Below are 12,994 nucleotides of genomic sequence, written 5' to 3'. Positions count from 1 at the left end.
CTTGTGGAAGCTGATTTGGCCTGGGTTGTACATACTTCTGGAGCCCACACAGTCCTGTGGTTCAGTGGTTATAACAGAGCTGTAGAAAGGGAAGAAAGAGAACTGGTTAGATGGCATTCTCATTCACACTATGATTCTTGACAGGTGTGTTATGAGCTTTCATGATGGCTCCTGATGCATAGAAAAGGCTTGGGCACCAAGATGCAGTCACAAAGTGGAATTTAAGCCCACAACACAGTGACCTTTAGCTCAATCTAGGGAAGGAAGGAAGGAAGGAAGGAAGGAAGGAAGGAAAGAAGGAAGGAAGGAAGGAAGGAAGGAAGGAAAGAAGGAAGGAAGGAAGGAAGGAGATCGGAGGTGGAATGAGATGGAAGGAAGGAAGGAAGGAAGGAAGGAAGGAAGGAAGGAAGGAAGGAAGGAAGGAAGGAAGGAAGGAAGGAAGGAAGGAAGGAAGGAGAGCTCAATAGTTGGAAAACCAGGGACATGATAGGACAGAGTATAGGGTTGCCAACTCTAGCTTGGGAAATTCCTAAAGAATTGTAGGTGGTGCTTGGCTACAGTGGTGTTTGGGGAAGGGAAGGATCTCAGTGGGGTATAATGTATAGAGTCCACCGCCTAAAGCTACAATTTTGAGAACTGTGTCATAGAGATCAGGTGTCATACTGGGAGATCTCCAGGCTCTGCCTAGAAGTTGGCAGCAACAACACCCCCAAGATGCTTAAGCAGCTGGACAGTCCTAACAAACTGAAGTTTTTCATTTGGAACCATACAGTAGGAAAAAAGAGAATTAAATCAGTCATCACTGGATCAAATTAGCATAACATATAACATAGCTAATACAAGGGGAGGGGGGACATTTTTAATACTGAGAAATGCATCACTCGTTTTTTTTTATAAAACCAAGAGTTCCGTCTTCGAGGCAATAAATTTAACTCTCCAGCAAATATCACAAACCGGATCTCTAACTGTTGGCTTTATGTGTGTTTTAAAAACGGATTTGTATTATCCTTTTATTTTCAACTGTCTGCTACCTTCAGGCCCTAATTGGGAACTGTGGCAGCTGGAAGGGGAGGCTCTGAGGGGCAAGTACCTTCCACCCCTCGTCCGGCCTCTCCTATAGATTCTTTCTTCCGTGGCTGCCCACAGTCAAATAAAAAGGGGGGCGGCAGGAGCTTTCAAAATAAAGATTGGCTGGGCTCCCTAAAGGTCTCTTTTTTGCAAATTTGCTGGACTGAGGTCAACAGAGAACCCTGGACTCTGATTTTTGACTGGACAGCCAAGGCCCACAACGGCCAATGTTCATTTGACAGAAAATAAAGTATTTTATGAGGTAAATATGGCCGGTGGACAGCTTACATAAAGTCAAGCAGGCTGTCAAAGAAAGTGGAAAACCCTTGAGGGGAAATTTGATCCCCCCTTCTCTGATTTTTGACTTGACAGCCAAGGTCCATAGAGGGAGGCGAACAGTCAATGTTCATTTGACAGAAAATAAAGTATTTTATGAGGTAAATATGGCCAGTGGACAGCTTACATAAAGTCAAGCAGGCTGTCAAAGAAAGTGGAAAACCCTTGAGGGGAAATTTGATCCCCCCCTTCTCTGATTTTTGACTTGACAGCCAAGGTCCATAGAGGGAGGCGAACAGTCAATGTTCATTTGACAGAAAATAAAGGCTTTTATGAGGTAAATATGGCCTGTGGACAGCTTACATAAAGTCAAGCAGGCCGTCAAAGAAAGTGGAAAACCCGAGGGGAGATTTGATTCCCCCTTTCTGGGGCGAGTTTCCCCTCAGGCAGGCTCAAGGCTACGTTTTTCTCTCACACTTTTCCACAAAACAAGCACATGCCAGTCAGGAATGACAGGCCATTAACGGGTGATTATTCGTACCACAAAATTAGCTTTTCCCCTCCCTCAGGCAACCCAGAAGCCCTAACTAGAAGCCCCTGTCTGAGGAGAAAAGGTTTCTCCTCCTGCCTTTTATACTGAGACTGGCTCAGCACCTCCCCTCCAGTGGGGTTCCGTGGGCTCTGATTGGCTGGCAATCACTTGGATTTGCATGAGGCCTAAATGGCAAGGATTGGTTCCGAGCCCTGGAGAGGAGGCGGGACTTGTAAGGAGGACAGCCCAGTACAAAGACAGCTAAGGTTTCTTTTCTCTCCAAACTGCGGCTCTCCAGATGTCCATGGACTACAATTGGCCACCCTGAATCTGTGACATGCGGAAATTCCAAAAATCGCTGTTTGCTGTTAAGAGGTGGGCAGCAGGGATGTGCAATTCAAGTAGGCCTATTGTCGGCACCATGGAGAGAACTTAGTAAAATATTCACTTTCTCAAATGATCCATCAACATCGATATTCCAATAACCAAGTCAGCCAAATCTGGGGGTACTTAAATCCAGTAATTGGTGCGGTGGATGGGCAAGACAGAGCTTTCTGCAAACCTGAAAAATGCCTCAAGTTTGCAGATGAATTTGATAGGGGAAACCTCCCACAGATAAAAGTAATGCATAAGAAAAACCGGAAGCGCTCTGTGGTAGTTGCTATGAGACCACAACATTCTGGGCTTAGTTTCTGTGAGAATCAGAATAATAGAATCATAGAATGATAGAGTTGGAAGGGGCCATACAGGCCATCTAGTCCAACCCCCTGCTCTACGCAGGATCAGCCCTAAGCATCCTAAAGCATCCAAGAAAAGTGTGTATCCAACCTTTGCTTGAAGACTGCCAGTGAGGGGGAGCTCACCACCTCCTTGGGCAGCCTATTCCACTGCTGAACTACTCTGACTGTGAAATTTTTTTCCCTGATATCTAGCCTATATCGTTGTACTTGAAGTTTAAACCCATTACTGCGTGTCCTCTCCTCTGCAGCCAGCAGAAACAGCATCCTGCCCTCCTCCAAGTGACAACCTTTCAAATACTTAAAGAGGGCTATCATGTCCCCTCTCAACCTCCTTTTCTCCAGGCTGAACATTCCCAAGTCCCTCAACCTATCTTCATAGGGCTTGGTCCCTTGGCCCCAGATCATCTTCGTCGCTCTCCTCTGTACCCTTTCAATTTTATCTACGTCCTTCTTGAAGTGAGGCCTCCAGAACTGCACACAGCATGGGGTGGGGGCAAGGCTCTTTCCAAGCCTACATTCCCTTGCCATGGGATGAGCAAGGGCCTATGTTGGGCCAGGCCTAGGACAGCCCCATCCGGTACCAACATGTGGGCCCGGGAATCTGTCCTGCCATCAGACAAGTGGTGAGTCAATGTAAATTCCTGGTGCAGAAATGGTCATTTTGGTACAGTATAATCAAATCTAACCTCCAAAACAATCTCAAGAAACCAGCAGTGATTCACAACAGCTCCTGCACTGCCACAAATTTAGCTACTCTTTAAGGTCCTACCGGACTCTTGCTCTTTAAAATATGCTATTACTTGAACCCCTTTCTCTTGACCAGGCCCCATTCCGCACACATAGGATAATGCTCTTTCAATGTGCTTTGGCAGCTGGATTTTCCTGTGCAGAACAGGAAAATCTACTTCTAAAATGCATTGAAAATGCATTACCTATTGTGTGCAGAATAGGCCAGGAGTCCCCAATGTAGTACCTACTGGCACCATAGCACCTGCTGACTCTTCCCCCCCCCCCATACCTGTTAAGTGTTTTTAGAAGGTGGGTGCCATCTAGTGGAGATTTTGCTCAACAAGGGTTCCGATTGGCCACTAGAGATGTGATTGGGTGTGCAGATATTTTAAAATGCTACTTTGGCAGAAGCTGCCATGACAGGCAAGAATCTTTACTCTGTGACTGTAGGCAGTTTGTGGCAACTATTTTGTAGCTATGCCCACCATACTGTCTCAAAATTCTAAAGGTGCCCGCAAGCTCAAGAAGGTGGGGGAGCTCTGTTCTTGACATATCTTGTTGTCTGGCTGGGATGAATAATAGTGATTTTAAGAGCAATCACTCCTGGACCTCTTTCTTTCTTGACTGCTCCAAAACAAGAGTCAGGAAGGGCCTCCTACAAGCCAACATTTTAGTACTACAAACTCAATGTGCAAACACTTTCTCCCCCACAGATACAACCTCATAACTCCTAATGTTCTGCGGGTGGACACTGAAGAGAAGATCGTTGTGGAGGCTCATGGCCTTGGGGCAGCCACAGAAGTGACCGTCACGATTTACGACTTCCCGCAGAAGAAAAAGGCCTTGTACATGGTCAAAACTGTCCTGGACAATACCAATCATATGATGGCGACACCAAGCATAAAGGTGGGTCTGCAGTGATGGTTGTCCAGAGCGGCAACATAAACAAGAACTACGCTTCAAACATGAAATTAAGTTCATGCAAGAAAACTTGTGGAAAAGTCTCTTCTTTTATTCTGGTTAGACCTATTCTGTATACAGTAGATCAGGGGTAGTCAAACTGCGGCCCTCCAGATGTCCATGGACTACAATTCCCAGGAGCCCCCTGCCAGTGTTCGCTGGCAGGGGGCTCCTGGGAATTGTAGTCCATGGACATCTGGAGGGCCACAGTTTGACTACCCCTGCAGTAGATAATGCATTTTCAATGCACTTTAGAAGTAGATTTTCCTGTTCTGCACAGGAAAATCCAGCTGCCAAAGCACATTGAAAGTGCATTATCCTATGTGTGCGGAATGCTCCCTATATTCTCTTCCTGTAGTTGTATTTGCTGTCTTGGCAAAGAACCTGCCCAAGTTAATTATCTGGCTCCTCATCTTGACATGCAGGTTCCTGCCAAAGACATGAAGAAGGATTCCAAGCTCAGCCAGTACGTGGTTGTCCATGCCCGCTGTGACCAGTTCCAGCTGGAGAAGGTGGTTCTGGTGTCCTTCCAAAGCGGCTATATCTTCATCCAGACAGATAAGACCATCTACACACCTGGAAGCACAGGTAGGCACCTCTGTTCCATCAGATTTCCCCGCTGGAACACCAGTCGGCCCCTTCCTGGACCAGGCCTTCTTGCCAGCGGGGTTGGTGAGAGAAGCACTTTTATTTTTTTGCAAAGAGTCATTTGAAAGATGCTTCAAAGAGGGAGTTCTACTCACATTTTTGACCAAAGGCACCCTACCCTGCTAATCTCAGCAGGGGCGGCTGGGGTTGGATTGAGCGCTAGGGCTGTAAGGGCCTAAGGCTACTAGTCTCCCAAATAAAAACCAAACAACATCCAGGTGGTGTTTGGGCTGCCAACCTGTTTGGCTGGAGATCTCTTGTCCTCTAAATCAGGGGTCCCCACTGATCACCGGGGACCGGTCAACACTTGACCATTTTACTGAGGCCCGGGAGGGAGGTCTTTTGCTGAGGGACCCCACCGCTGCCTGAGCCCCTGCTGCGCTTGCTTCCCCCCCGGCGCCCCTGACTTCCCACCACCCACTGAAGGGCGCTGCCAGCAGCAGCTGCACAGTGCCAGGCCGAGGGGGAGCCCCAGACATGGCGGCTGCTGGAGAGCACCAAAGGTGAACCAGCAGCAGAGTGGCAGGGCAGCCCCCGAGGCAGCAGCCAGGGAGCAGGATGAGGAGGAGCTGCGGCCCGGTACTGACTGATCTACGGACCAGGACCGGTCCCTGGACCGGGGGTTGGGGACAGCTGCTCTAAATGATGGGCATAATGATTATTGACTTCTGAAATGCGTATTAGTTAGTCATTCTGTTGCTTTGTAAGTGGTTGGTTATCATGGTTGTGAGTTCCAGATGAAGAAATACCTGGAGGTTTTGGGGGTGGGTTTGGGGAGCGGAAGGATTATAAAGGACTAGAACGCCACAGAGCAGGGGTGGCCAAACTGTGGCTGTCCAGAAGTCCATGGACTACAATTCCCACGAGCCCCTGCAAGCTGGACATCTGGACAGCCACAGTTTGGCCACCCCCCTGCCAAAGAATCCACCTTCCAACGCAGCCATTTTCTGTAGGGGAACCAACTTCTGTCCCTGGGAGATCAATTTATTTATTTATTTATTTATCATACTTATATACCGCCCTCCCCGGAGGCTCAGGGGAGTGACTCTGGTGGAATCTCCAGCCTGCACCTGGTCTTATTCCTAATGCTGAAGTCCTAGAGGCTGGGGGAGGGAGCCAAGAAGTGGGGGCTGGCATAGGATTCCTGGGTCTGAGCTGGGAAACACCTGGAGATTTTGGGGGGGGGGGACCAGGGAGGGACCTCAGCAGAGTATAAAGGCCACGGATCCCATCTTCCAAGGTGGCCATTTTCTGCCGGGGAAACAAATCTCTGTCTCCTGGGGATTAGTTGTTATAGTGGGAGATCTTTTGAGAGAAACAAAACCTTTTCTTTTCATATTCCACTCTGCGGCGAGGCAGAAATAGGAGTAGTGGGCATCTATTCAAGGGCTTATTTTTTTTCCAAGGGGAAAATATAGTCCCATCAAGCACTTTTGTTTCCATTCTGCAAAGAGCAATAGTCATCATTAAGGTGAAGAACAAATTGCACTTAAGAAGATTTATTATTATTATTATTATTAGTAGTAGTAGTAGCAGTAGTAACAGTAGTATTAGTATTGGCATTATTATTATTATTATTACTACTACTACTACTACTACTACTATTATTATTATTATTATTATTATTATTATTATTATTATTATTCCCCACCACTCCTGAAGCCGGCTCGTGGTGGATTACAACGGTCCTTCATAAAAACCCAATAAAACCCCATTTATTTATTTATTTGTTTGTTTGTTTACATGCCACCCTCCCCGGAGACTCAGGGTGGTTAAAACAGGACATCACAAAATACAATATAGCACAATATCCAATTATTAAGAAGCTTGTTGCGAATCCTTTAAAAATTAATTAATTTTTGCCTCACGCGGGATTGTTTGTTCATTTCCATTTGACTGTGTAGCCAACGCTATAGAGCAGGGGTAGTCAAACTGCGGCCCTCCAGATGGACTACAATTCCCATGAGCCCCCTGCCAGCGTTCGCTGGCAGGGGGCTCATGGGAATTGTAGTCCATGAACATCTGGAGGGCCGCAGTTTGACTACCCCTGCTATAGAGCAAGGGTGGTCAAACCATGGCTCTCTAGAGGTCCATGGACTACAATTCCCATGAGCCCCTGCCACCCCTGGCATAGCGTTTCCCCCTGGAGGCTGGCAGCCATTTTGGCCCTGTTGCCAATGCTGGCGTCCCAGAGCTTGGGGGAGGGGGAGTGAGGGATGGCCAGGTGCGTGCTGATTGGCTGTGGCATGAAGGAAAGTGCTGATTGGCTGGAGGGGAAAAGAAAGGGGGCCGGTCGGCAGTGGAGGAGACAGTTGGAGGGGGGATTCTGTGGGGAGAGGGCAAAAGTCTGAGGGGGGGAAATTGTTTGCTTGGTAGCCAAAGACATTGTGAGGGGGGAATTAACTATGAATTGGCAGCCCCCCCCCCCCCGAGTGTGGGGCTTGTGCAAACGCCCCAAAACAGCCCCCCCCCAGAGGCCGTGTGGGTTGTGGCCTGAGGGGAAAGTGGGGCTCTGAGGGGACGGGCTGACCTACACCTCCCCGAATACCTCATGACACCTTTTTCTGGAAACATACGGCCATCGACACTTAATGGGACCTGAGGGAAGCCCGCCCAGGGTACCTTACAAGAAGAAAGAAAGAAAGCACTCCTTTAATTGAGTTTTTTTTTTAAACCTTTTTTTAATGTGAGGAAAGGATCTTTAGCGTTTTCCCTCTCAGAGTTTCTCAACCAGGGTATTGGGGTTTCCCTCCCATCCCTGTTCTGCACAATGGTGCCACTTCTGGGGATTCATGGGAATTGTAGTCCATGGGCATCTGGAGAGCCCCTGTATGGCCACCCCTGCCTGGGCGATTATATCCTGCTGAAATCTCCTCCCCCAAGCCTCACCCTCTTCAGAGAGCCAGTTTGGTGTAGTGGTTAGGAGTGCGGACTTCTAATCTGGCATGCCAGGTTCGATTCTGCACTCCCCCACATGCAGCCAGCTGGGTGACCTTGGGCTCGCCACGGCACTGATAAAACTGCTCTGACCGGGCAGTGATATCAGGGCTCTCTCAGCCTCACCCACCCCACAGGGTGTCTGTTGTGGGGAGAGGAATGGGAAGGCGACTGTAAGCCGCTTTGAGCCTCCTTCGGGTAGGGAAAAGCGGCATATAAGAACCAACTCTTCTTCTTCTTCTTCTTCTTCATGCTCCGCCCCTAATATCTCCAGGTGTTTCCTAATATCTCCAGGTGTTTCCTAATATCTCCAGGTGTTTCCTAATGTCTCCAGGTGTTTCCTAATATCTCCAGGTGTTTCCTAATGTCTCCAGGTGTTTCCTAATCTTGAGCTATCCACTGTGGATGTCATTCTGGGGGATATTGACCTCCCACCTGGGAGCGGCCATCTTAACGATAACATTCTTTTCTTTCCCAGTGCTCTATCGAATTTTCCCTGTGGGCTACCATCTGGAGCCTCAGAACAAAAATGTGATTGTCGAGATTCAGGTGAGAGCCACTGTGAAAGAGCCTGTTCCTGCAAGGGTGGGGCGGGGCCGTGAGGTGAGGCAGGCCCTGTGGCGGTTCTGCAGAGGACTCTTGAAGGGTCAGGAGGAAATGGGCCATAGCAGGTGACCAGATTTTAACATTGGTAAAGTGGGTCACCATTGACCGGGGAGGGACGGGGGGGGGGGTTCTTGATTAAAATTTGGTCTATATGGAGCAGCAAAAATTTTCATAGAATGCATAGAAAGCAAAAATAGTATTGTAATATATATATTTTTTAATTTCAACGTAAGTGCAGTTTGCCAGATGCCCCCAGATGTCCCTCCAGAAGTGGGACAATCTGGTCACCTTACCATAGCAATTCTTCCCGGAAACATCTGCTGTATCGTTTCTATTTTTCCATGGGTCCTCTGTTCCACTTAATATTTCTGGTAAGGCCTTGGAGGAGGAGCGTGTCTCATGGCTTAGGTACCACTCAGCGCTTAACACCAACTCAGGGTGGCTGTCCTGCCCCTAAGTGCCTCCTCCTCCAAGGCAGATAATGTCAAGCTATATCTACACTAGCCCAATCGGGTCAGATTTCACCATCAAGGAAGTCCAGGGTTGCTTCAAGCAAGGGCAAACCCCCTCAGCATGTCTCTTGCCTTGACCTGGATGGCCCAGGCTAGTCCAATCGTGTCAGATCTCATGGGTTATTCAGGGGCTCATGGGTTAATCAGGGTTAATCGGTATGTGGATGGGAGACCCCCAAGGAGGCCAGGGGTTGCTGCACAGAAGCAAGCAATGGCCTCTGAACATCTCTCACCAAAAACCCTGTGGAGTCTGCCTAAGCCTGCCGCAACTTGAGAGCCAAAACAAACTTGCAGCAAGTTCTGACCATAGAGTTCTTATGATTCCTAGAACTAGCTATCTGTGATATGTGTGCTCGTGTATACACACATACAGAGAGAGAGAGACTGATTGATTCACCCCTTTCATGTGGATGTTCTCATCTCTTTGCAGACACCAGAAGAAATTGTGGTCCACCATGCTTCTGTTACCTCTATTTCAAAGAACACCCAGCCTTATAACATACCTGAGATTGTGAGGTAATTTACTATGAATATTACTGTCCCAGCAGCCTCTACAGCAGCCAACTTGAAATATCAGCAGTGGAAGAAATATATTCAGTGCCTTCTGTCTTGCCCCTTTGGTTTCAGATTAAGCCAGGAACGCCCCATAACACTTAAATATTCTCTCTCTCACCCTTGTTCTCACACCCTTCCACATAACCTATGCCCAACTTTATTCTGGCTTTCTTTTTTTTTCTCTAAGGAGCTCAGGGCTGAATGCTTAGGGGTCATACCATTTTATTCTTACAACTACCCTGTGAGGTAGGTTATTAAGACCCAACAATTGAGGTAGGTTAGTGAGATAGAATGTTTGTAGCTAAAGGTGTTTCTCACAATCAAAATTATTTATATTTCTTTATTTGATTAAAACATTTATATCCTGCTTTCCCCTGTGGCTCAAGGCTAATAATAATACATAGTTAAAATGTCATTTGATCTCAAAAAATAAAGTCCCATATATTCCCAGTCTACTTAAACCTTTTAAAATGCCTCAACCTATACACTAATAGTTCTGGTAAACTGGCATATTAACTGTGTGCTTTTCCTGTAATATAAGTATCTAGCCAAGGTAATGCATTCCCTAGTGCAGGGTTAGTCAAACCGCGGCTCTAAAGTGGTCTAAACTGGTTGTTTTTTAAACTGTTTTATTTGGCTCCATGCAGAATACTTCCAGGTGTCCGTGGGCTACAATTCCACTACAGTTCCCTGCTGGCAGGAGCTCATGGGAATTGTGGTCCATGGACATATGGAGAGGCACAGTTTGGCCTGCTCTAGTGACAGCAGAGTGGTAAGGCAGCCGTCTGAAAGCTTTGCCCATAAGGCTGGGAGTTCGATCCCAGCAGCCGGCTCAAGGTTGACTCAGCCTTCCATCCTTCCGAGGTCGGTAAAATGAGTACCCAGCTTGCTGCTGGGGGGTAAAACGGTAATGACTGGGGAAGGCACTGGCAAACCACCCCATATTGAGTCTGCCATGAAAACGCTAGAGGGCGTCACCCCAAGGGTCAGACATGACTCGGTGCTTGCACAGGGGATACCTTTACCTTTACCTTTAGTGACAGCCAAAGTAGGCAGCTATAGCATGGCCTTCATGAGGCTTGCCTTTGCAATATTTATGGCAACAGAAATAGGCTCAAAACATTGCCACCTAGAGCTGCTTGAATCACTGTAGGCTGCCCGACGGCGTTGGCACTGAGGGGCTGGCATTCCCACCTGAGAGACATCCACCTGCCCTTGTCCATAGTGGCCTTCAGTCAGCAGCTGCATTCAGTGCTCCTCCCAAATGCTTATGTTTTGCAGGCTTTCCAATCTTAAATGTGGTGGCTTCAGTCCTTTTGATGTATAAATTTATGTCATTTTTCAAACTGAGTCTGTGGCTTTCAAAATGTAATAAACTAAACTGCCAAGGGCGGACATAAATATTTTAATAAATGAAATGTTGTCTTGCCTGGGGCTGTCCAGAGAAGTTCGTAAGTGCTGGAAAAGGCACATTTATCCTAACCAGAAATAGGTTCTACATTTTCTGGTCAAGTTGTTCTATTTCAAGTTTACCTTTTTTTCTGTGAATGAACATCAAAAAGCGTAGAATATCCCTGCATAGTACGTTTGCCAGCTCTGGGTTGGGAAAGACCTGGAGATCAGATGGGCAGAGGCTGGGGAGGGCATAGTTTGGGGGGGGGGGAAGGGACCTCAGCAGGATAGAATGCAAAAAAGCCCCCCCCCTCCAAAGCAGATGTTTTCTAAAGGAGAAATTATCATGGCCATCTGAAGATCAATTGTAATAGCAGAAGATCTCCTGGTGCAACCTGGACGTTGGCAACCCTACTGGGTAATGATACTATTCCAGATGCAAAGAAGTCCAGGGACAACACTTATTTCTCAGTTATTGTCACAAAGCTGATGAACACAAGCACCAAATAATTCACCCTTCCTGACATTTTTTTCCCCCTCCTCTAGTTTAGGGACATGGACGGTGACGGCCAAGTATGCAGACTCCCCCCTGGAGATTTTCACCACAAATTTTGAAGTCAAGGAATATGGTAAGAATGGCCAGTGGTGGCTCAGCCTCTCCCCTCCCTGCTCCCAAGACTCAATAATCCCTTGGCTCTTTCCCAGGGAAGACTCGAGCATCGTCCTACTGCTTGGCATTACAGATCGCAAGTAGGGCCCTGAACCGTGACGAGCACCCTTGAACGCAGCAGGGGGAAAGTTCAGATTTGGGACTGTTCCTCGGAATTGCATCCCTCCCCACTCCTCTGTACTCTTCTGCCCAAAGCACCAAGAAGCAGTTTTCTGCCTCCTCCAAAAGCCTTACTGATCAGCTATTGACTCTCTAGAATCAGGTGGTTTACAGTCTCCTCTTTCTGTGCTTTCCTCCCAGTGCTCCCGAGCTTTGAAGTCATCCTGTCGCCACACGAGAGGTTTTATAACATCGACAGTGATGACGATTTCAGAGTGTCCATCACTGCAAGGTGGGTGTGTGCCGATCAGAAGGAGAAAGAGGACCTGTCTAGTGCTGGCTGTCATCTGCCTGACACTCTGCAGCCTTAGCCAGAGTATCTTTATCTTCACTTAGAAATAAACCCCAGGGAGGTCCTTGCAAGTGGGCATCATGACAGATGTTCTCTAAAATCAGCACAATGAAACTCTCACATCTGCTCGCCATGCTGTGTTAACTGCACCTAGAACTAAGACCCAGATTTGGGAAAGACGCATTGTCATGAAGTTCTTTCATGCAAATATTTACTTAATTTTATTTATTCATTTATATGTTGACTTTTATTCCGGCCTCTCTCAAAGAGATGCGTTTCTGTGTCATTTCTCCCCAGTGGGGAACAAAATGGCTTACATGTTTGTCCTATCCTCCATTTTATGCTCACAACAGCCCTGTAGGGTAGGATAGGCTGTGTGACTGGCCTAAGGTCACCCAATGAGCTTCCATGGCAGAGCAAAGATTTGAATCTGTGCCTCCTAGCCCAGCACCCTCAGCTCTACACCACAGTGGCCCTCAAAAGAGTTTCATATGATGGCACCATCTCTCTTTTTTTTAAACACATGAACCCCTTGGCGTAAACTGGGACTTACCTCTGGGTAGACCTGCTTAGCATTGCACTTCTTTTAACTCTTGTTTTGGATTTGTTGTAATCATGTATGTTTGGGGTTGATTTTAATGGTTCTAAAATGTGGTATTTATCAGGTTTGTGGTTTTTTCCTCTGCCTTGCTTGTCCTTGTGAGGGCAGCAAAACAGGATGTAAATTTTGCAAATAATAATAGTAGTAGTAGTAGTAGTAGTGTTGGTCCCTATTTAAAGTTATAACTTGCATGCAGATGGGAGGCACTTAACTGCTCCCCAACTTCTGTGGATGTGATTCTCACTCAAACTCATTTTGGCCTCAGTTCTTATCCAAGATGAGTGCAAGTGAGAGGTAAGTTGCCCAAAATAATGGAG

The 12,994-nt window shown here is 47.2% G+C and overlaps 1 protein-coding gene across 1 annotated transcript in view; it reads left to right on the top strand.

Moving 5' to 3' along the window:
- Positions 1-12,994, top strand: part of C3 (complement C3) — a 58,350-nt gene that overhangs the window by 5,035 nt on the left and 40,321 nt on the right. Inside the window, exons 2-7 of the mRNA XM_077329852.1 lie at positions 4,059-4,251; positions 4,731-4,893; positions 8,369-8,439; positions 9,439-9,524; positions 11,502-11,584; positions 11,926-12,016. Of these exons, the coding sequence (XP_077185967.1) occupies positions 4,059-4,251; positions 4,731-4,893; positions 8,369-8,439; positions 9,439-9,524; positions 11,502-11,584; positions 11,926-12,016 (687 nt within the window). The remainder of the gene's footprint in view (positions 1-4,058; positions 4,252-4,730; positions 4,894-8,368; positions 8,440-9,438; positions 9,525-11,501; positions 11,585-11,925; positions 12,017-12,994) is intronic.

The sequence above is a fragment of the Paroedura picta genome, chromosome 3 (assembly GCF_049243985.1).
Source record: "Paroedura picta isolate Pp20150507F chromosome 3, Ppicta_v3.0, whole genome shotgun sequence".
Taxonomy (NCBI): domain Eukaryota; kingdom Metazoa; phylum Chordata; class Lepidosauria; order Squamata; family Gekkonidae; genus Paroedura; species Paroedura picta.
The sequence above is the reverse complement of the archived record's forward strand: the minus strand, read 5'-3'. Positions and strand labels throughout refer to the sequence as shown.